This window comes from Pteronotus mesoamericanus, unplaced genomic scaffold (genome assembly GCF_021234165.1).
Source record: "Pteronotus mesoamericanus isolate MK-2021 breed Mesoamerican mustached bat unplaced genomic scaffold, CSHL_Meso_final contig_182, whole genome shotgun sequence".
Classification (NCBI taxonomy): domain Eukaryota; kingdom Metazoa; phylum Chordata; class Mammalia; order Chiroptera; family Mormoopidae; genus Pteronotus; species Pteronotus mesoamericanus.
The window spans coordinates 6415465-6438513 of record NW_026555078.1 but is presented as its reverse complement, the minus strand read 5'-3'; the positions used below and the strand labels follow the sequence as shown (position 1 = coordinate 6438513).

Sequence of the window (23049 nt, the reverse complement as noted above, 5' to 3'; positions counted from 1 at the left end):
GTTGCCCCAAAAGGCTATATAAAAGGGGGCACTGCGGAACTGAGAGTAATACCCGCAGCATCAGGACTTCCGATGGCAGAATATTGGAATCCAGAACTATGTATTTTCTCTTCTCTGTTCCTGGGGAGTGTAAGTGGGTGGGTAGGCTTCGAGCCTGGAACCACTCTCCCGGGAGGCAGGGAAATTTTGATTAGTTGGAAGATGCCCACGTATCCATTCCTGTGTGTATCTATATCTTGTGTGTATCACTCCCACATTCCAGGGGCTGGTGGTTCAAGGGGCAGTATGTGGCTGGGAAGACAGGTGCGGGCGAGGCGCGTCTGAAAGGGACGGAGCGCCCTCTTCTGGCCCAAGAGGCGCCCACACAGCCCGGTAAGCACTTGACCCGCCTCTTCAGCACCCACTCCCCCGGTCTGTGCGCCTGGGCTGGGAGCCGTGGCCCCCTGAGGGCCTTCCGAAAGCCGGGCATCCGCGGGCGGAGACTAGCGCTGGGGCGGCCCCGCGCGGCCGGGCGGCAGGAGACAGGGTGGAGCCGCTGGCGCGGGCGGCCGCGCAGCTCCACCTGTTGCAGCGTCGGAGCGCACAGGGAGAGCACAGCAGAGCTCGGGCGTGCACCTCTGCTCCCCCGCGCCGCTCTGCAGGGTTCGGCTGCGGCGAGGAGGAGACCTGGCGACAGCGCCGCCAAAGAGCAGCAGAGGGCTCTCCTCGGGAGGTGAGACTCGAGCGGGGCCACGGCTTCCGTGCCCTCTGAAAGGCGGGGTCTCGGGGAGAGGCCCCTAGCGGTTCGCCGGGCAGGGGCAGGGGGTGGCGGTCTTGCCGCTGGTCTGCATGGGGAGAGGGCAGCACTTCGAGCGAAGCCCGGTGGGCGCAAAATGTCTGGAGGCAGCCCAGTCCGAGCAGAGGAGATGGCACTTTCTGGGATCACGGTCTCCTGGCTGTGGGGTCCCTCCGGCCCCGGCCTTTGGCAGCCTCTCGGGATCTGGCGCTGTCTGGCGGCGCCAGCTTCGCTCCCGCGGAGCGGACACGTGCGGGTCGAAGACGCTCCCGCGCAGGATTCAGAGGCCAAGGGCGTTCTGGCCCGGGGCCAGGCGCGGGAGGGTGCCTGGGGGAGCCTCCCCTAACTTCTTTCGCTCCCTCATTCCATTTCTGGTCTCCTCCTCCAGCCGCGCGTCCGGTGAACGCCACTCTGCACGCTCCCTCTGTCGGTGCGCCCGCCGGGGACCCGTTCCAGCCGGGCAGCCGGACCGATGACCCGAGGGGCCTGAGCGTCCGAGCGACGCCGCGACCGGCACGCAGCACCGCCGATCTGCCTGCAAAGCCAGCCGACTGAGACCGTGCGTCCTAGATGTCGGCTTGAGAGGCGATGGTCAAAGAGACAGAGGCCGCAGGGCTCTCCCCTCCCTCCAGCCCCCGAAGCCCCCCGACCCCCGCTCCGGGGGCTGTTCACCTCCGCCGGAGTGTGCGCTGAAGACGTGCCGCGCCCCCGCCCCAATCTGAGCCGCACCAGGCGCCGGGGCAGAAACAGCGCATCCTCGTGCCAAGCAGAAGCGGGCTCGGCACCTTGTCTCTCGGACCTTCGACATTTAGGAGAACTCAACGGCGGCGAGAAACCGGATTTGAAACCAGGAGTCCGGGCGGACGTGAGGAGTTGGCTCCACCGGAGCAGCCGCAGCGGCGGCCCAGGGAGCCGCGGCGCCGGGGAAAGCGCTCAGCGGGCATGGGCGAGCCGGCCGTCGCGCGGCCGGAGACGGGCCGAGCGCTCGGCTGAGCCCCGACCTGCGGGGGCCCGGGCGAGAGTGCGCCCGCGGTCTCGGCCGTCCGGCGCGGGGCTCCCCGGGGCCCGGCCATGGCCTGCCGGGGTTGCGGCTGCAGCTGCGGCCCGGGCCATCTGAACGAGGACAACGCGCGCTTCCTGCTGCTCGCCGCGCTCATCGTGCTCTACCTGCTGGGCGGTGCCGCCGTCTTCTCGGCGCTGGAGCTGGCGCACGAGCGCCAGGCCAAGCAGCGCTGGGAGGAGCGCTTGGCTAACTTCAGCCGCCGCCACAACCTGAGTCGCGAGGAGCTGCGAGGTTTCCTCCGCCACTACGAGGAGGCCACTGAGGCCGGCATCCGCGTGGACAACACCCGTCCGCGCTGGGACTTCACCGGCGCCTTCTACTTCGTGGGCACCGTGGTGTCCACCATAGGTACGTGAGCCGCACCGGGGGGCGGAGGGGCGGGAAGACTCGCTGGCATTTTCCTGGAGGGGCGCTTCCAAGGGGAGGGCCGCTTCCAAGGGAAGGGCCGCGCTTCTCAACCTTGCGTTCATCTACCGCTCAGCCGGCTGCGCAGGTGTGAGCTGCTGCCTGACCCACAGGTGCTATCGCTTTCGGGCTTCTCTAAATGGAATGCATTAGCCTCACCTGGAGCTTGTTCCGGCGCAACGTCTCAGCCCCTCCTCCGACCTCCTGAGTCAGGATCTGTGTCCCCAGCGGACTCGAGTGATCCTTAAATTGGAGACACTGCCGTGGGAGATTTTTTAGTCTAGATTAGGAGACATTGCTTGAGTTCGTGGAACTGTAGGGGGAAAGCTGACACATTGCGAGAGGAACCTATACAAACCTTTACGGAGGTTGTACCGCGCGCAGGGCACTGGGCAGAGGGGGTGGGGCACAAATTTAAAAAGACTCAGCCCTTGACTCCAAGCTTACAAAGAAAATCAGGTTGAATACCAGACTGAAAGTCAGGCAAGATGCTAATGAGGGTGAAAACTGTTGCCTCCCTGGAAGGAAGGGGGAGGGCTGAATCCTCTGGGTTAGGTGTGATTTGGGTTTTGCATTCTGGAGGAAGAAGAAAATGCATTCAGGGACACGGTGAACTTGGCCTGCAGAGTAGGCTACGAAGACGGCCTCCTGGCTAATGGGGCGGAGGGGGGCCTTCACTGCTGGTTTAAGGAACTGGAACGGATCTAGACACAGTTGGGAGCCACTGAAAGTTTTTGAGCACGAGTGTGTCATTCAAGGCTGTGGTCAGTTATGCCTTTATTCCCAGCAGGTGGAAAAAGTTGGGTGTCTTTGCACCATACCCCTAAAGATTGTTCACCCTTGAAACATAATCGAGTTATAAGGGGATTGGGGAAGATGCTGTGGAAATTTTGAAGAAAGAAGAAAGCTGGCGCAGAGGAGGGGGCTTTGAAAGACGTTGCTGCATGGGAGTGGCGCCCGCTGCCAGGGCCAGGAACAGCAACAAGGCTCACAGTGGCCAGTGGCCCAGGGTGCTCTGCCCCTGTGGCCCCCAGCCGGTGCTAGCGAGAGAGCTAGTCAGGAAGGCAGGTGATGAGGCGAACTTCCCTGAAGCTCCCACGCACGGTAGTCTCAGGTAGACATTCTGCCGGGAGAAGGAGCACACAGTATGATAGAGGTCCGCCTCGGGCCTGGTTAGTCGGGGAGGATTCCCCAAGGTTAGCCTGGAAGCACAGGGCTGCAGGCGGGGAGTGGGGGCGGGGCGGAGAGGACTGTGTGGTCAGGGACACACGGCTGCGTCTGGAGCGCTCTGTCCTAAAGGGCCTGGCCCACGACCCCACCCTCACATATCCCCTCCCATCCCAGATGGCCCTGCCCATCCGCAGATCATTGAGACACCACGGTGACTGGGTATCTGGCAAGGAACACTGTCAGCTTTCTCCCGGATGTCCCCAACGCTGGCCTTGAGGGGGTCAAGGAGGAGTAACGCCTTCCACGATTCTCTCCTGGCAGAATTCTCTTAGCAGAATTCCCCACGTCTTGCATTGTGTCACCTCCGTGTCTCAGGAGACAGTCCCAGAATTTTTGCGTAGGGAGGACTTGGGTGAGCAAACTGATGGGCAGGTGTTGGGGTGGAACGCCCCTTGAACCTGCTATGTGTACATAGCAAGTGCTACAGAGTTCTTATTTACGTCAAATAGTTACGTGGGATGGTTGCGACCGCGATTGGGGGCTAAATCTTCGCCCTAGGACCACATGCCACCCCTTGGGACTCCCCTCGGACACGAAGGTAGGAGGGAGCAGAGTGTGTGCATAGATGTGAACATCCATGCCGTAGGAACGGAGAATGTCTTGGATGGGTGGGCATGTAAGGGGCACAAACGTCATAATGTAGCCTGGTGGAATAGAAGGAAGCCAGGACCGAGAGTCTGCGGGCTGGAGCCGTCGGCCCTGCCCCTGTAGCCTGGGCAGGTGTCTTAATGGTTGCGAGCCCCGCCCTTCTCATCTGAGGTGTCTACAAAGTGCTCACCTTGGTATGTGGCACACTGCAGCTGCGCAATAAATACCAGTCCTGTCCCTTGCCCACCCCGCCCCCTAAGCCTGCCCCTTTTGCAGAGTCCTTGTGTGAGAGCTCATGTAATGAATGTTCTTTAAAAAGCACAAAGCACAACATAGGTATGGGCTTATGTCTACGTTTCTAACATTTCCTTTTAAACTGTTTCATTACTTGCTGTTGTAATAATACACTTGCTACCCTTTATTAGGGTACATATTAGGCACATGCTGTGCTAATTGCTGCATTACAATCACACTTAATTTCAATCAACGCAACTCCATGAGGTAGGTATGATTATCTCCATTTTATAGATGAGGAAACTGAAGTTCATGGTCTTTGTAAACTAAAGTATAAAGAAGAAAGAAGTTAAGCCATCTGTAATTGATATCACCCCAGGGTAACCATTGTTAACATTTTGGTGCATTTCTTTCTATTTTTTCCCCCTATGCACCATTTATAGCATGTATTTTAACCATAAAGTTAGATGATGGTGTTTTACTTCTGAAAATTAGTCCCTCTCTCCTTTATTCTGCAAAGACTTTGAGGTAACACCACAAGAAAGCATATCATAAAATAATTTTAAAATGTAAGTAAAACTTCAGAACCAGGGGAAAGAAGAACAGAAATATGGGAAGGTGCTAGAGAGGAGCTTTGTCTCAGTTTAGGTTCATCGGAAGTGGGCCTGGAGCCAAGAGTTTGCGTACAATGTATTGGCAGGTGCAAGGGACACAGGCAGTGGAGAAGGGAGTCAGTCCATACAGGTCTGCTGTTAGGCAGGAACCACAGTGGGCAGCTGGTACAGGCAGACCTCCAGGGTATTACGGGTTCGGTCCCAGACAACCGTAATAAAGAGGTTTGTAACCTTTGTAGCTGGTAGAGGTTCTTACGTTCCATTTGTAAAAAAAAAAAAAAACAAATAACAAACAAACAAACAAAAAACACAAAACACCTGTGAAGCACAAAAAAGTGGAACAAGAACAAGGTATATCTGTACTTAATCCCAAGTGGAAGCTTGAAAGCAGCGCAAAACTCATGACCCAGAGTGACTCCAGGCGAGGAAGCTGGGGGTTTGCACGCCCACACCTGTCAGCGATTGGTTAGAAGCTGGGCGCAAGGCAGCGAAGCGCAGCCTCTAACTCCCAGGCCCGATTTTTCATGGACAGCCCAAGGGTGTCGCAGTGACAAAGATGCAGGCACTGGCCGTGTGAAGTCAGGCCTGTGTGACAGGCCGCGATGAAGGGGGCTCAGAGCAGTGTGGGCCCGGGAGGCACGGCGACCAGGAGCGCGCTGAGTCCGGGCGCAAGCGCCGCAGTAGAGTCACGGCCCTCCCTGGAACCCTTCTCAGAGAAAAGGTTCCCCCTGGGGATCTTATGTAGAAAACATGGCATAGGACAGTGGGCGATGTTCAGACACAGCATCTTCTTGGAAAATTCAATTGAGGATTTCACGTAACTGCTGTCTAATGGAGACCTTTGACTTAAAAAGTCAGAGAAGAGTGGAAAGCAGTTTGGCAGTTTCTCAAAAGGCTAAACACGGAATTACCACATGACCCAGCGGTTCCTTTCCTCGGGTGTGTATTGCGAAGACTTGAAAGCAGCGGCTCCAACAGGTACTTGTGCAGCCGTGTTCAGAGCGGCATTATCACAGTATCCAAATGGTGGAAACAACCCAAGTGTTTATCAACATGTGAATGGATAAAAAAAAATGTGGTACGTACATACAATGGAATGATATCCAAACATAAAAAGGAACAAAATGTTGACATATCCTACAACATGGACGATAGATCTTGAAGACATTATACATAATGAAATAAGCCAGTCACAGAAGGACAAATATTACATAATTCCACTTATATGAGGTACCTGGAATAAGCAAATTCCTTAGGGATGGGAAGTAGAACAGAGGTTACCAGGGGACTGGGGGGAAAAAGAGCTTTGTTTAATGGGTAGGGAATCTTCGAGGGAACAATAAAGTAAGTTTTTGGTGTATATAGTACTCACGGTTATATGACAGTGTGCATGTATTTAATGCCATTGACTCGTACACTTATGAATGATTAAAATGGTAAATATCTGGTATATTTTACCATGATTTAAAAAGTTGGAGCAGATATAGGACACATTTAGGGATGCTGATCTCGAAAGAGACTGGCGATCGGACTTGAGGCAAGAATAAATGTTCAGTTCTGCTCGGAGAAGCAGATTGAGAGTGAAGCTGGTAAAGGACCCTTTTGTAAATATCTTTTCTCTCAAATAGGCTTTTGTTGGGGCTTTCTGTGTTTGCCTGTGTACTTATAATTCAGCTTCTGTCCAAAAAGGATTTGAGGACTTTTGCATATAATATGACCACGGTAGGTCTCAGGTGACCCCCCCCCCCACATCTTAGTAGCTTAACACAAGCGTTTACTTCGTACACACAAAGCCTGCCATGGCATGGTGACTCCCCCGGACAGCAGTCTCCTGGGTGGCCCCGTGCTCCGGGCTTCTCTTATTCATAGCCCCTCTTTGTCAGCGCCTACTCCCAGAACCTCCCAGGAAGGGGGAGAAAGGGCAGAAGAGTGAAGCACCAGCAATTAATTGGCCCCCACCTGGAAGTAACACGTCACCTTCACATGTTTCATTGACCAAATGAAGTCATATGGCCACACCCAACTTCAAGGACACAGGACGTACATTCCTCCTACGAGTCCAGAAGCCGATAAGACTTGCTGTTGGTGAACAGCCCAGACGCCTACCACACGTCCACAAGGACAGAGCACTAGAAAGGGGAGGGTGATGGAGTTAAGACACTGGGGAGATGAGAAATGTAGGCTAGGACAGTTGAGCACGGATTGTTAAAACAGAGACATATGTGAAAAGGACCTGCATAATTGCCAAAAGTAAGCCCCTAATTTGGCTCCGCGTTTTCCAGTTGTCACAATATTAAGAGGCAAAGACAACCACTAAATGATTCCCCCTTATCCAGGCTGGCTGCTTGGAAGACGCCCAACGTTTTTAGACTTGAATAAAAATTTTTCCTACAGATTGTCAGGAAAGGGAATAGATAATGTGGTGAGTCATCTCCTCCACAGCCCCTGGGCCGTAAATATGAAAGGGAACTGTGCGCTCCTACGTCCCGCATCCCAAGGTGCAGCGCAGTGAAAGCCCTAGGCCAAGTCCAGAGCCCTGCAGGGCAAGTGTGCGGACCCCAGTGGCATGTTCCTGCAAGGACATTTAGAACTTTCTGCCAGCGGAGCCCAGGCTTCAGTGTCCATAAGAACTCCCCTGAGGCAAGTGTTGTGCTTGTTCAAATGCAGGTTTGAGGGGGTGGGGGGAGGGGCGGGGAGGCAGGGCTCCTGATACAGTACATCTGCGTCTGAAGCCCCTTCCCCAGATGACTCTGATATAGGCAGGACCGGGAGCCCACTTGGGGCACATATGATGGGAGTGGGCATAGGGCTAAAAATGGAGGCCACCCCCAGGAATCCGCAGTTTCAGCATCACCGCAGACCTTGTTGGAAGTACAGAGCCTCAGGCCAAACCCAGATGAACTGAACCCACCTGCTCTTTAACAAAACGCCCAGGCACGCTGCAGGCACACTCAAGTTTGTTGTTTTGTGATGCTGCTAACTAGGACAAGGGCCCCTCTGCTTTGGAGCATGGCCACGTCGGTGGCCTGGCGGGAGGGGTGGGGAGGGGGATGGGCTCATGGGTCGTCACGGTGTTTAGGAGGCCATCAGGGTGAGACCGGCCAGGCGCAGGGACACCCCAGGCACAGGCCGAGGAAGCAACCTGATGTGTGTGGATCTGAGGCGCTCAGACACGGAGATGCCAAGCCCCGCCTCGGTGGGGGTGGGGAGCCCCTCGAGGCAGGCGACCGGATTTTCAACAACAGCTTTATTCATTTTAATTAAACAGAAAGAGTGATGCTGGTGCCATTTTTCAGCCTCGGGTGTGGCTGGTGGTTAGCACTTGGGTGGCAGCATCGTCCAGTACAAGGGCCTGGTTGGGTTCAGGAGGTGGGCCGGTGGGGGTGTGGCTTGGTCTCGCCAGTGTGCAGACCTACGTGGCACTGAGCTGAATATTGATTCCAGACTCTGCTTTGGGTTTTTTTCTTTTTCCCCGACATGGAAATAAGGCTGAGGAAAGAGCTTTTGAGATAAAATTATATCACATTTCAAACAATAAAAGATTGGGAAACACCTTTTTGTGGTATGAAGCTGTAAACTGACATCAAAGATAATGAACAGGCCTTCAGAAAGAATAAGACATCCCACTGATGCATCAGTGGGGGGTCACACGTTGGCAGGTGTCACTCGCTTCCTATAGGCACTTTACATTTTACAAAATGTTTACACGCAAACCTTGTGAGACAGGCGGAGAAGTTATTCCATTTCAGGGGTAAGGAAACTGAGGCACAGAGGGCATAAATATCTTACCTAGGGCTACACATTTTTTAAAGCGACAAAGTCAGAATTAGAAACAGATTTTGTTTTGTTTACCCCCCTTGATAAAAGAAATACACATTCATTTTAGGAGACTGGGAGTACATAAGAACGTATACAAAAGAAAGTAGAAATCACCATAATTCCACCATTCAGTGCGAACCACTGTCAACAGTTTGGTATATCGTATTATATTGAACCTAAAGTGCTAAAGATTTTTACTGAATCTAAGATGAGTCATTATTTTAAGCACCGTTAAGAAAGGAAAGAATGCTGTCAATTAAATTCTGAGATGCTGGCAACTGTGAGATCATCCTGATTTAAGAGATACTTTAACACTGGGAAAAGGTGCACCTTAAAATCATTGCAATAGATCATATTTTGTATCTATTTCCCATATAACCATTATAACATGAGCATATTGCTGTAATTAGGTAAAAAACAGTCTCATGCTAGTTAAGACCTTCTTTGATTTGTGCTCAAGTTGATTAATTTTAAATGTTTATTAAAAATACTTCGCCCTGACTGGCGTGGCTTTGTTGGTTGGGCATCGTCCGGCAAAGCAAAGGGTCGCCAGTTCGATTCCCAGTCAGGGCACATGCCTGGATCGGGGGTTCAGTCCTCCAACAGGGCTCGTGCGAGAGGCAGCCGATCAATGTTTCTCTCTCATGCGGATGTTTCTCTCCCCCTTTTTCTCCTTCCCTTCCCCGCCCTCTAAATAAATAAATACTTATAGTTCATTTTCTGATCTTTCACCCATTTTTCTGTCAGGAGCACGGTGGGGGCTGTGTTAATCATTGTGGACAAGCGCTTTAGATTTTAAGGATTACAGACCTTTGTCACGTTGGTGGCATGCTTTTTATCCACTATGGTTTTCTACTCCATGTTATTATTAGCTGTAGACTTGGGATAATACAAGAAGACAGACGGTTTGGTTAGCAGAGTCTCAGGATCTGTGTGATATTATGATGTCCGTGATTCCTACATCCATGGATGTGGAGACTTACAGCACCTGTCACAGGATTTCACAGTCCCCTCAAAGTTGCAACATTTCTCCCGTCACCATGACAACTGATGTGCCTGCCACCCGGACTTTTCATCTCCAGTTCCAAGGCATTTGATCCCAGAAGTCACTTCCCGATTCCACCTGTGAGCTTTTGGCCTGTTAACCCCGTCATCTGTGTCTTGGAGCTTCCCGCGTAGTGAGCATCTGACGAAGACCACGAGGCGTGACCTCACGGACCACCCAGGGCCGCGGCGTCCGGCTGTGCTCCACGGAGCCGCTGGGGGTCCCCGTGGTATCTTAAGGGCTGTCTCAAGGGCCAAGGGGGCCCCTCAAGTTCTTATCTCTGTTATATATATGTGTCTACATATGTCCAAAATGTTTATCCCGTTCCATTACCTTTTTATTGACTGTTACATTTTTTTAGCATGTAGAAGAGATTTTTATAGTGCCATACACACTCATTTTGACAGGCAATTTTTTCTATGGTTTTTCATAAATTCAGGTGCTCTTCCTGTTTGAGATAAATATTCTTATCCATTCTTTGTTTAGCTCTACCCCATCTCAAATTTTATTCAAAAAGACTGCTTTTTAAGTGGTTTTGCCTGATTGGCTCTATAATGATGCTTTATTCCTAAAATTATCACATAATGATTTGAGAATGTGCATTTTCCAGAATTCTCTTTTCTGTTTGACTGTTTCTTTGTATCCTTGTATCTGTGTTTATTCCACAGCTGGGTTTCTCTTCTGTTACAGAATGTTGGAGCAGGAGAGAACATAATCTCCAAACAGGCTCCAAGCCTAGTGAACACACCCAAAATAACATTTCAGGTGTGTATTTCAGGGCATATAAATTCAGTGTTATTGATTTCATCACTTGCATGATTTATTTTATTAATAACTGTTTACCTCTTAATGCTTTGTATGCTGACATCTCTTTTTAAACTTAGATACGATGAAATACCTGCAATACATTAGCAGGTATCTCCTAACTTTAGACTATCTTTCTAGTTGTAATTTTTAGTAATTTTTAAAGTAAACAACTTAGCACATTTTTATGTTCTTTTTTTAAAATCAGTTTTAGACTTTGTGTAGGGGACTTCAGCACATTTAATATTGGGTCTCATTTGTATTATCCCTTTTCGTTCTATACTTCCTTTAATTTTTTTCCCACTTTTCAATTTATCCCTTCTATTACAAGGGACTGGGTATCCTTTTCATCATTTAAGTGTGGTCAGAATGAAACTTATCAAAATGTCCCTGCGGAATTAAAAAAAAAAAAAGATTTTGCCGTCATTATTCACATATAGGGATAAAATTTAGGCCCCTTTCTCGGGGCGATAGGGAGTCTTTCACCCTCGGGTTCAGCCCCATTCTCTCCCCCGGCCCCTCCGCCTTGTCTCCCTGGGGCCTTGTTGTTGCAGCTTGTTCTCTGGAAACACTTTCTGGAATTACATCCTTTTCCTCTTTAGACCCTGCCTTGTGCCCTCACAGCTGATAATGAGAGCACATCACCTCCATACACTTTCTTCCTCTTTCCTTTCGGCGTCTTCCTCTTCACCTCAGGCCACTCTCCTCATTCCTCTGGACTGTTAGGCTGTGGTCAGTCACTTACTCAACATCATTGCATTTTCTCAAGCCTCGCTTCTGCTTTCAGACAGAAAGTGATGGCAAGATAACTAACCTTCAAGGAATTATTGGGTGGGCCAAAAAGTCCATTTAGTTGTCTCCGTAAAATAAAAGACACACTTTTCATTTGCACCAATAACCATTGGTTTGGACACTTGGAATACGCCGGCTGTCTCCCGCTATTGGCTTCCAGTGGGTAGAGGCCAGGGGCGCTGCTAAACATCTTCTAATGCATAAGACAGCCCCACAGCGAAGAATTATTTGGCCAAAATGCCAGTAGTAGAAGAAACTTCACAAACCACTTTTGACACATTCGATCAGTCACAGCACCTTCTCCATACATTGCACAGATCTTTCTTTTTGCATTTCAGTTGCGTTTTTACCTTTCTTGAAATAATAAAGCATAATATGCCAAAAACGTAGCATATTTTCTTCTGTCTTCCATATTAAAATGGCTGCACAAAAATTCACGAATTTTGATAAGTTTTTTTTAAATGCACACTGATAATGACAGCTGTCACAATACAATATAAAAAACTTGTTTCGAATGAAGTTAAAGACAACTAAGCACCGCTAAAGCCAGCATACAAAAAAAGTGAACAACCTTTTTGGCCAACCCAATACTTTCCTGTGTGGTCTGAAATAACACATCATGTAACGCTGAGAGGAGAGGGGAAGAAGACATAGCGCCTTGTCCGGCAGCTTCAGGTCGGCGTGACCCTTCGCACCCAGGAACTCGGGAGGAAAGGGCCTGCGCTCCCGGAGCCCCTGGGCAGAGCCGCCCAGGGCCCGGCGTGGTCATGTTCGCGTGACACACCTAAGGAGAGGGAAGGTCAGGTCACACGGCCCCCTCTGGAGTGGGTGGCAAGGGGTGTGTTGCGGTGGCATGCAATTGGAGTAAAGAAGGGAACGACTCCCAAGATTAGTGGGAAGGCAGAAGGATGGTCCCAGCACACACCTGTGTGGGTCCGTTGGAGGAGGATGCCGTTGTCAGAAACAGGGTGCCAGAGTTGGGGGTCCGTCGGAGGGATCCTGAGTTGAGTTGTGAAAGTGTTGAACTTACGGAGCGACAACATTATGCCAGCTCTGAGGGCGCTCTAGGCAGTGGGAAATTTTCAGCCACATTATAATTTTAGGAAACTGGCATTGTATGCCATTGATGTTGACCGAAATGTTCTGTGGTGCATGACTGTACATTCAAAAGAGAGATTCATCTATTTTTTCCTTTCTTGAGATCTATTTGTCTTGCTTTGGCATCAGGATAATACTGGCCTATGGAATGAGTGTTCACCTGTGGTTTCTGTATGTCCTTCTGAGTTTGTCCAGGATATACAGCTATGGTAAGGATGTAATTAAAATGGTCCTCCTGTTGTAGGACATGTTGGTTGTTTCTAATTACTTGCCAGTATAACAGCTCGATAATGCATATTATTAATTTTAATATTTAAACTCTGAATTGTAACTATGTATAGGTACTGCCAGCCTTTTGAGAATTTAAAAATGTAAACATTCTCTTAACCAATTTGCAAGAATGTTGTTATTCTCACAGCTAATATGTACTGTGTTTTCCTCTTCCTTGCTACTATAATAAACATTCTAGATATATAATATTTCATCCTCTGAGGCAGAACTGTTATTGTCCTCATTCCGTGGGTGAGAAAACGGAAGCACAGGGTTGAAGAGCTCGCCCAAAGTCACACAGCCAGGGAGTGGGAGAACCGGGATTCAAAGTTCGTTCAGCCATGATGTAAATTTTGGGGAGGAAATTAGCCTCTGAGGTAGTCAAAAGTCAAGTAAAAACTGGGATAAAGACCTAGGCCCTAGTTCTGTGTTTATATCTGTCAGCAGTGGATTTCTCTTTGTTGCTACTGATGAACATTTTTTTGCAAGCTATTGTGAAGAAACTGGGCCACAAGGCTGTATAATAAGGACGACGTCTACGTGTCCCACACTGGGTTTAAACAGTGTCTTCTCTCCCCCTTCATCTGCTTAGGATCCCCATCTTATCAAATATAACATTCAATTTGGTTTAGTCGAAATTTATTCAGTTCCTACTTTGTGCCCAACCTGACTGCGGAGGCTCTGAACCCAGGTGCACGGGTAGAATTCATGAAGTCTGTGAATTTGGGTGAGCAAATAGTTTCCCCTTTAAGTTTACTAACTTCTAACTAAGCAACTTCTAGCATTTCCTTCAACAGTGATGTAGGAAACCACCCTGAGGTCGCAGGAGCAGCACCTGTAGCTTTGTCACCAGTAGAAATCACAGGTGTATTCTTCTCACTTGACAGCGTGGCAGATGCCACCGTGACATTTTCCCCCCACCACTCCTTCAGAATTATGGTTGTCATTAGACCTGTTCTTGCTACTTAATGATTTCGAAAAGAAGCCCATGTACTGCCCTGACTGGTGTGGCTCAGGTGGTTGGGTGTCGTCCTGAGAAGTGAAAGGTCACTGGTTTGATTCCCAGTCAGGGCACATGCATGGGTTGCAAGCCAGGTCCCTGGTTGGGGGCATGTGAGAGGCAACCAACCGACGTTTCTCTCCCTCCTCTTCTCCCTCCCTTTCCCCTCTCTCTAAAAATAAATAAAAATCAAATCTTTTTTTAAAAAAGAAGCACATGTCCTGTCCTACGCATTTGTTTCATAGTTTAGTAACTGTGTTTTCATATGGTTGCTTTTGTAATCCTGTGCATATCATTTCATTCTTTAAAAACACAAAAAACAAAACCCTGAGAAGAGACCCACCGGCTCCCCCAGGCTGCCAAGGCTCACGTGACAGAAGCAGTACTTGGGACCCATGCCAGCGTCAGGCTGGTCTTGAATGAAGAGGAAAAGGGCAAGGGCTCTGTGGCTGTCACAGCTCCCTGTGTGAGGAGCAAAAGGCATTAATCCCTTGCAATTTGAAAACTGACTTGAAACACTCTTGTTGCTCAGTCCCTGTGCATAATCGTATCTTTTCCTGGTGATTCAGAAAACATTTCAGAATGCGCACCGTCTTGAGGGCCATGGCTAGAAGTATGCATTGCCACACCCCTCAGAGCAGCGGGGAAGAAGCCGGTGTCCTACGTCGAGGGTGCTCTCCCTGGAGAGCAGTAGGCCTGCTTCAGAGCTCCTCCCTGCTCCTCGGGCTCTGTGTTCTCAGCTAGTTACGATGCCCCTCTGGCTCCTAGCTCGCCACCGCCGCTGTGGGCGCATGTACTGTTTGTTGTAAATACAGACTTGGGAATATATGATACTTCCTGGTTATTTAACACTACTTCTTGTCTAACATTTAAACTAGAGGCTGCAACTTCGGTCAAAGGCAACCTGCTTTATTCGGCCTGCAGGTGGTGATATGCAGGTAAATGTTAAAGAACCAGATTTTTTAAAACCCTGATTTATCCCATTTGCCTATTTCTGTGGTGTAAAGATTCGCAACCATGGCTGATTTCAAGCTGTGAATATGAAGTCACTGAAGGCAGGTTGCAGAGTAGAGAAAAGATGTGCACAATCGGCTGCGATGAGCCTTTGCTGGCCAGCTTCAGGACACTACCACAGTGTTTACAAAAAATTCAGATTAACTATCAACTTCTAAAAGTTAGGCTTCCCAGTCAAAATCTAGATTTCTGATTTCTCTTCAAAAAACAGAAAATCTGGATATTCTGTGTGCATTCCTACAAGCCAGCCACTCACAGAAGAAGAGCTGTGGCCACTCCCTTTGGGGAGCCCACTGGCCCCCCGGCCCACCCCGCCCAGGCTGAGCACCAGCTGCCATTTATCACTGCGTTTGACTTCTTCCCTACCCCCTGGCTTAACTGCTGAGCTTCCTCTTGTCTCTTTGAGGCATAAGAACCAAGTGATCTCATCCCCTGCCTTTATCAACCAAGAGTTGCAGAGTTGGGTCCTAGATGATTTAAATTTTTAAAATTGTTTCCAGTTTGATCATGAGGCAGTCAAGTTCCTCCGGATGGGGCCCACGCAGACTTTATTCCATTCTTGTTGCTCTCCCTCTGGCTGTCCCGAATCGGTTGGCAGAGATTTTCTTCATCAGATGCGTACTAACTAGGAATCAAAGCAGAAAAGCATGAACTTTGTGACAAGTTGAAGTTCTCCTACTGGGAATGAAGACGCGCTAGCTGGAAATGGAGAAAAGCGACAAGTTCAGAGGAAACGTGGTGAGCGGTTAAAGATGCAGCAAGCCCTGCGTGCGGCGGAAAGAGAAGCGGCGCCTCGGAGGCCTCGCTGGGTAGCTGCCGTCCACGCTGATTTGGGGTGACACCCAGGCGTCTGAGGGAAAGACTGCCCTGAAACCCAGAATGAAGAAGAGCCCTGCCAGAGTGGTTGTACCATAAACACCGCCTTGTTTATGGGTGTGAGGAACCCATAAAGGCTCTGAGACATTGCCTCGGGTGGGCGGGCGTGCTGCTCCATGTGATTTAGGAATATGATGTTCAGAAAAGGGGCTACGGGCGAGTCCTGGAGTTTCCAGTGCTGGAGGGTTGGGGGAGTCGGTCAGAACAGCCCTGGGGAGAAGAATTGCGCGAGGCACATACCGACTGAAACACTGGCAAGAGCGCTATTTAAGAAGAAAATCCATTTCATGCTGGGACAGGGAGCTCTATTTTGAAAGGCAGCCTTTGTACACAGGAGCCCAGTGGACTATTTTTAGCGACGGCTCTGTGAAACCTCTCCGTGGCCTTCCAACCTCGCGTTTGGGAGGAGGTGCAAACTCAGGGCTCAAGGACCCCTGTCCACAGTTTACATTAACCAAAGAGAGGAGAGGGTTTTTAACTGATTAACACAGTTTATTAAACACAGGTGTGGTGAAGCCACAGTTAAAGAGAAATTTGTGAGCAAAAGATGAGGAAGGATAGAAGTCAAGGGGGTATTTGCAATGGCAGGAAAGCCGGCCAGTGAGTAAAGCAGGTGCATAGGATGCGCAACACCCAACCCAAACTTTTCACACTGGAGCGTTTTCATGTCTTTGTTAAAGAATCAGGGTGCTCTCGAATGGGGAGCTGAGGACTCACTGGACACCATTTCTTAGGGACCTACTTCGCACCGGATGCTAAATCTCCTTTGGGCAGTTTCAGGGCCCACACTCCAAGTAGGCAGCACTCCGACTGTGATAACTAAATGTGTTGAGCTCTTCAGTGCTCCCGGCACCGTACTAAGTGCAGATTTGTGATCATCCCATTCGATCCTCGGAACAACCCACTGAGGTAGATGATGACGACCCATTTCACAGATGAGAAAACCGAGACAGAAACTTACCCCTGGCTCCGCAGTGAGCAGAAGGGGGAGTAGGTCCATCTGGCTCCAAAGCCCACACTTTTTCTAGATGCTTTTGTCACCTTGACAAGCATCCGATTGTATTGTGAACTGATTCACTAGTTGAACATAACACTCCCCCAAAACCTGGTGTAGAGTTGCTATTGTTCTCTTGCCACCGATGAAGAAAAATCACTTCTAAATAATATCAGTGAAGATGACATCAGCTCCGTTTCCACTTGCTTTTATGCTTCCTCAATAGTTTGTTGTTTTGGTTTTTGTTTTTGTTTTTTTTTAATAAAAGCTGTTACCATTGCCCTGATTTCTCTTTACCACCTCTACATTTTTAACAAATCGAGCATGAGTCAGGGAGAATGGCGGAGGCTTTGAAGCCACATTCCAAGGCGCCCTGATCCCAGGGCGGTGGCAGGGGCACCCAGCCTAGTGTAGACGTGGTGCGGGTATTGCTAAAGGGCTGCAGGGGCCCCACGGAGAGCAGACCGCAGCATGCGCTGTGGTTTCCTGTGAGGATCCCCAGCTCCCATTCACTGGCAGAGAAAAACATCGTGACCGGCTCAGATCCCTCCCCCCAGAAGGCTCGAAGCTCTCCTCGCCCATGGGGGGGACGTTGCTGCCACGTCCTCGGTGACAGAACTCTGGAGTCCAGTCCTAACCTTTCTCAGTGTCTTACATGTGCTTAGTCTGTAACCAAATTAGTGCCTTGCTTTTGGAAATGCTGATTTATCACACCGCTGGCCTCTCTCTCTCATTACATCACATCCCCCAACTCCTGCTGCAACCTTCGCCCCACGGAGAAGGGCGGGCGTCCCCTAGAACCCCTGAGGGTTCATTGTCTCCGTGGGACGGTGAGCTGCATGCCCGCCGGCTCAGTTCTGTGTGTCCCCACCTAGCACAGCGCCCGTCCTCGGTACGGCCGCCCAGCAGCTGCCGTCTGTGACGTGAGCAGTGAGGCTACCCCACCCACAACACTGTGTACAACACTGGGAGGAAAACAAGACAAAACTGCAATAAAAATTCCCCTTTAGAAAACGGAATGGGGAGAGGAACGCCCGTAGTATCACATCCACTTACTGCCTATGGGCACAGAGCATACACAGCATCCTGAGGGCTGGGAGAGGAAGGTGGAATGGGCTTTGAAAACATCGTTATGTGGGGAGAAAATACAATAAAAAAAAACTATTTAAAAATAAAATAGCCCTGGCTGATGTAGCTCAGTCAGTGGACTGAGTGCCAGCCTGTGAACCAAAGGGTCGCTGGTTCGATTCCCAGTCTAGGGCACATGCCTGGGCTGCAGGCCGGGTCCCCAGCAGGGGCGCGTGAGATGCAGTCACACATTGATGTTTCTCTCCCTCCTTCTCTCTCTCTTCCCCTCTCTAAAAATAAATAAGTAAAATAAACAATAAAAAGTAAAAGTTATCAAAACCACTCAAACAAGGAGAATCCATCCCAAGGACCCTGTCCCTCTCCTTGTCCCCAGGCAGTAACGTGGCTAGATCCTTAGAAGGGGAGGGGGGGTCCTGTATCTGCTTCATGTTGCCCTGCCTACTGTCCCCGAGCCGGGCTCTAACTCAGGGTTCTACGTAGACTTTACAGTACAGATTCAGAGGCCCCGGACACTCCTACTGCGGGGTCCGCCAAGCACCACTGGGGATACGTAGAGCTATAGGTAGTACGTGGGAAACAAACCTTTTACTGGGGTTTATTCACGTAAATGGCATGTGCGCGAGCACACTAAGCCCCTGTGACTTCTTGCTCTTGCTACTTCAGATGAAGTTTAGTTTTAAAAGGCCACAATGTATGCAATGGTAGGCCCGTGACCACCAGGCTAAAGGTCCACGTGGCCACGTCAGAGAGAGAGCCCTTCACGAGACAGGGAAAGCCTCGCCCGATTGCTTAGGGAAAGGAAATGGCGTGTCGATTAGCTTCTCTTGTTATCAAGATCCGATGCCACAGCTTTAGGAAATAATGGTATACTCACCTTTGGAATTAAAGAATAAAAACCACCTGTTGTCTCACCAGAGTTACTGTGTCCATTTGTGTGTGTTTCTTTCCAAACACTGTGTCAAGGTTTTCACATAGTTGAGACAAAATATTTCTAAAATAGGCTGGTCCACTGTACTGCCGCAGCTTTTGTCGGGGGCTCCGCACTGCTTCCAGCACTGTTGTGAACAGCTGCAAGTGGAGAGAGTGTCAGAATCGGAGCTCTGTCCACCCTTATTCAAGTTACCCCCTTGGTGACTTGGTAAATGTCCTAGATAAATCCGATGCACTTCGTTCCTTGTCAATGGCTGCTTTTTCCTAAAAGTTGAGTATATGACAAATGCCAAGAAAAATAGAAGGTCTGTTAGTTGGGTTCCCGGAAATGGAGAATTCATTCACCCATATGAATTATTGGAAAGATTGTTTCTGGCCCAACAGTTGTCCTTAAATGGATCATCGAGTTTTCCATTTGAGACAACCGGGAGGAAAATGCTGATTGTTAGGCAGCTTTTGAGAACCGTAGATGACAGGTATTGCTTTCATAGAGCAAAGTTAACTCAGGGTGACCGAAGCGGCACGTCAACATTTGTGAAACCTGACCTTCCAGCAGCAAAGTGCAAGACAGCAGGGCGTGATGTCCACAGAATTATTCAGAAGGATTTGGAACATCTGCTAAAAAGAGAAAGTTCCAGACTGCAATTTCTCCTACCAAACAAACATGCTGTTTCCTTCCAGGGAGGAAAGGAGTGCCAGTGGTCCAAAAATTGTGTGTATTTGGCTTTAACATAGCAGAATGGTTTCTCCCCTCCATCAAATTTCCTTCTCTGATAGGTAACCGCACCTGCCTCAGAAGTTTTCTTCAGCTGCGCTTCTATTAGTACATTACCTAAGGCTTGTGTTTTTCCTGCTTTTCTCTTTGCAACTCAGCAGTAAAATTAATTTGCTTTTTCTCTGTCAGGAAGTACCTGAGGGCTGCGATAAAGTTTCTTTGGAGTTAATCCCACTGCGGTGTAAGTAGTGTAGATATTCTACACCTGGATAACTAGAGATCGGCCACAGTAAGAAAAGAACTAAATGGAATTTAAAAGAGCTTCATGTAGGAGCCCTGATAAAAAGAAGTGAGTTCACTTTTTACCCCGAAAAATTCCATAATTGCTGCCATGGCTACATTTTTGTGACTTAATTTCTTGTCAGTTGGCCCACTCTCAAACCTCAGTATGGGTTGATCCCTAATGAATCTAAACTGGAAGTAGATTCTGCATAATGAAATTACACTTAAGCCACTTTCTAGCTGGGATGGGTGACCGCCAAGACATCAGGCTTGTCTGTTTCCTGGAGAGAGAGCTGCGCACGTCAGAGAAGACAAAGGTCCGAGCAGCCCAAGGTTATCAGGCCAGCCTCTGCTCACAGGGCGCCGGATCGAACAAAGGAAAACAGTAATTTCGTCAAATTAGTAGTGGTTATTTTCATTGCTGTGATGGTCCTGGTGAAACAGCGGAATGATTCTGAAAAATGCTCTGAATGCTGCCGCTCTTTAAATTGCTCTTGCACCTCGGGTTAGGCGGTTCGCTCCGGCGGGGGCCTCCGCATTCACCACAAGCAGGTGGGCTGCAGCTTGGCAATGGCGTTCCCTTACAAGGTGCTGCACGCCCCCTGCCCCCGCGCCTCGGTTTCCCCACCTGTAACGGGGGCGGGGTGAGAGTAATTACACCTCCTCGAGCTGAGCTGACGAGGAAAAGAACTGACTCGGCAAGGCGTTTAGACCCACGCCCCGCTGCGCCGCGGGCGCCCGCGCTGTGTCGTCCCGACTGCGCTTTCCCATTGAAATCGCCGATCCGGCAGGGGGCGGTGCTTTTGGAATCTTTATCGGAAGTCCCCTCTTGTCTCGACTCTGATGCCTTGCCCTGGGTCAGTGATCCCAGTGAGGGTGTCTTAGCCCCATAGGGGGCCCGGTCTCATTGAGGAATGGCCCATGGAAATGGGACTCCTGTGAATAGACAGGGTCTGGGACAAATAATGCCCCTTTTCTTATTACAAAATCTTTTGAAGCATGTATTTCTGTTATATAACAATATCACACTCAAGCCCTGGCTGGTGTGGCCCAGTGGCCTGAGCGCCGGCCTGCGAACCAAAGGGTCACCGTGTGACTCCCAGTCGGGGCACGTGCCTGGGTTGCAGCCAGGTCCCCAGTGGGGGCTACAGATCAATGTTTTTCTCTTACATCGATGTTTCTTTCCCTCTCTCTCCCTCCCTCCCCATCTCTAAATATAAATAAGTAAAATCTTTTTTAAAAAATACAATATCTTTAAAAAACATGTACACACAATATCACACTGGAGCATACCATATGGCATTTTAGGTGAAATATTCAAATGAAAACGATGAAATATTACATCTATATTATTACCCTACCAACCACACTCAGTCAGGAGTTACTTCTGCGGGACCTGTATGTGGGAGCTCCACTGACTCCAGCTAAAGGCCGCACGGTCCTGCCCACTGTGGCGGCCAAGGCCGAGAAAGCTCCCTGGAGGCCAGGCTCGGCGCCTCACTCTTCCGTTTGCTAGAATATCTTCATTTGGGGATGAGGAAACCGAGGCTTAGCGGGATTAAGGGGAACACTCTTGCCCTTGCTCGCATGCCTGATGGCAAGGCGCGGTTCAGTTTTGGGTGGTGGGACCCCAGAATGCACCACCTCAGCCCTGGCCCGCCCAGACGCCTGCGGGAATGCCGTCTTCTCTCCCAGCCTCTTCCTGGCTTTGGGGAATCAGTGACAGGGACAGGGTATCCCCCCAACCCCCAGTGAGATGCCTCCCTCTCCTACACACAGCCCCTGGGAACTGAAGCCTTTCCATGGAGCTTCTAAATCAATGCGACCTGTTTTATTAGGTGTTCACATGCAGTTGGCTGCTGTTTTCCTGTTGAGCAGGAAACCTTTCGTCTAAGGTGTTAGACGTTAGAATTTGAGGAATTTTGTTTTCATGAACCCTTTGGAAATTTGAATGGCAACCTGGGTTATATTTCCAAGAGCTTTTCCCATGGGAAAAATGCAGGTATTTTTGGAGATTGAAAAATACCAGGAAACTCGAGCACACTCTTCACCCCCACGAGATAACTGTGTCCTGGTCCCTTCTGTGGGCCAGAGAGGTCTCTCAGCACCCTTCCCACTCCTGAAGACCTCGTTCCTTCTCTGGCTCTCCCTGGCTGTCATGAAGCGTGCATCTTACCCAGGTGCTGAAGGTTGACCTCTTAGCTTCCCTAAGACCTCGTCTTTGTCTCTCCGCAAGTCTCTGGCAGGCAGGAGCCAGCTGCTCCTGGCCACTCCAGCTCTCCTGACCCTTCCCCACTCTGACATCACACCTCGCTGCTCCTTGGACATCCGTTTTCCTCTCCTTCGCTGAACCTCCTACCCCCGCACTCTGCGGAATGAAAGCCTCGCTCAGCCGCTCGTGCTGTCTCCTCTTCCTGTTGCTGTCTCCCCGCTTCGTTCTTCTGGGGTGTCAGGGGCTGAGTCATTTCGGAGCTTTGTCTCTGGACCCTTTCCTCCCTTAAAGCAGTAACGGTATTTTTTTTTTTTAAGGAGACTTTTAAATCCATTATTCTCCAGCCATTCTTTGATGAGTTTCTGGAAGCCTCGCTGAAAATGCAAGTTCTCTAAAGGCGGTTTTCTCCCTTCACACAGCAAGAGCCCCGATGGCGGTGAGACACATAGACCTTGTCACAGCATCTGTTACCGCATTTGGGGACGCTTGTGATTTGCTTGATAATTTTACCCTTTTTTATTTCTTTAAAGCCTTTGTGTGATAATCTGAATAATTCTGCCAGAATCATCTCACAAGGGTGGTATCTATCCTCTGTGTCTGTCCCGGGCCAGGGGTCCTTGTGGGATGACTGGGGTAAGCCCAAGAGATGCTCTGCCTTATTCAGGTTTGCCAGGAAATGTGGCGGGCAGCCGGGGGGTGGGGGACGGAACCCCTCCCCTTGCCAGGTGGTATCATCTTGAACTTGGAAATTGACTACTTCCGAACTCTGTTTTGCTATTTACAATTTGGGGGTTGGGTTTGGGTCCACTCGTACCCCCAGGACATTTAATACTGCTCTTCTTTCTGTCCTCCTGGTCCTCCGAGCCCTTTCCTGCTTTTGGGACTCGCTCTCCTTCAACCTCACCTGAAGACGTGAGCGCTTCCCTTAACACCTGTGGGGAAGCCGCCCTCCCCTCATTTATTTCCTCTGTGCCCTAACCTGAAATGAGGGACGTTGGAGGCAAAACATGCCCCTTCACTTTCATATTCAGAATGAAGCGAGTGGCAGAGCAACCCGTGTTTGAGGACCGCATGGTCTCACACATGTGGCGGGGACGCCCCGTGTAGGCAGGCCAGGCGCTGCCTGCCCTGTGGCCCTGGGGCGCTGCGGCCGAGGGCGATAGCACATTCACGGGCATAGAATCTCAGGCTTCCGGTCTT

General features: G+C 49.9%; 1 protein-coding gene across 1 annotated transcript in view; it reads left to right on the top strand.

The window, feature by feature from the left end:
- Nucleotides 1–1846: 1846 nt before the first annotated feature.
- KCNK13 (potassium two pore domain channel subfamily K member 13) overlaps nt 1847–23049 on the top strand; it is a 58729-nt gene continuing 37526 nt past the window's right edge. The window contains exon 1 of the mRNA XM_054566977.1: nt 1847–2186. Within this exon, the coding sequence (XP_054422952.1) occupies nt 1847–2186 (340 nt within the window). The remainder of the gene's footprint in view (nt 2187–23049) is intronic.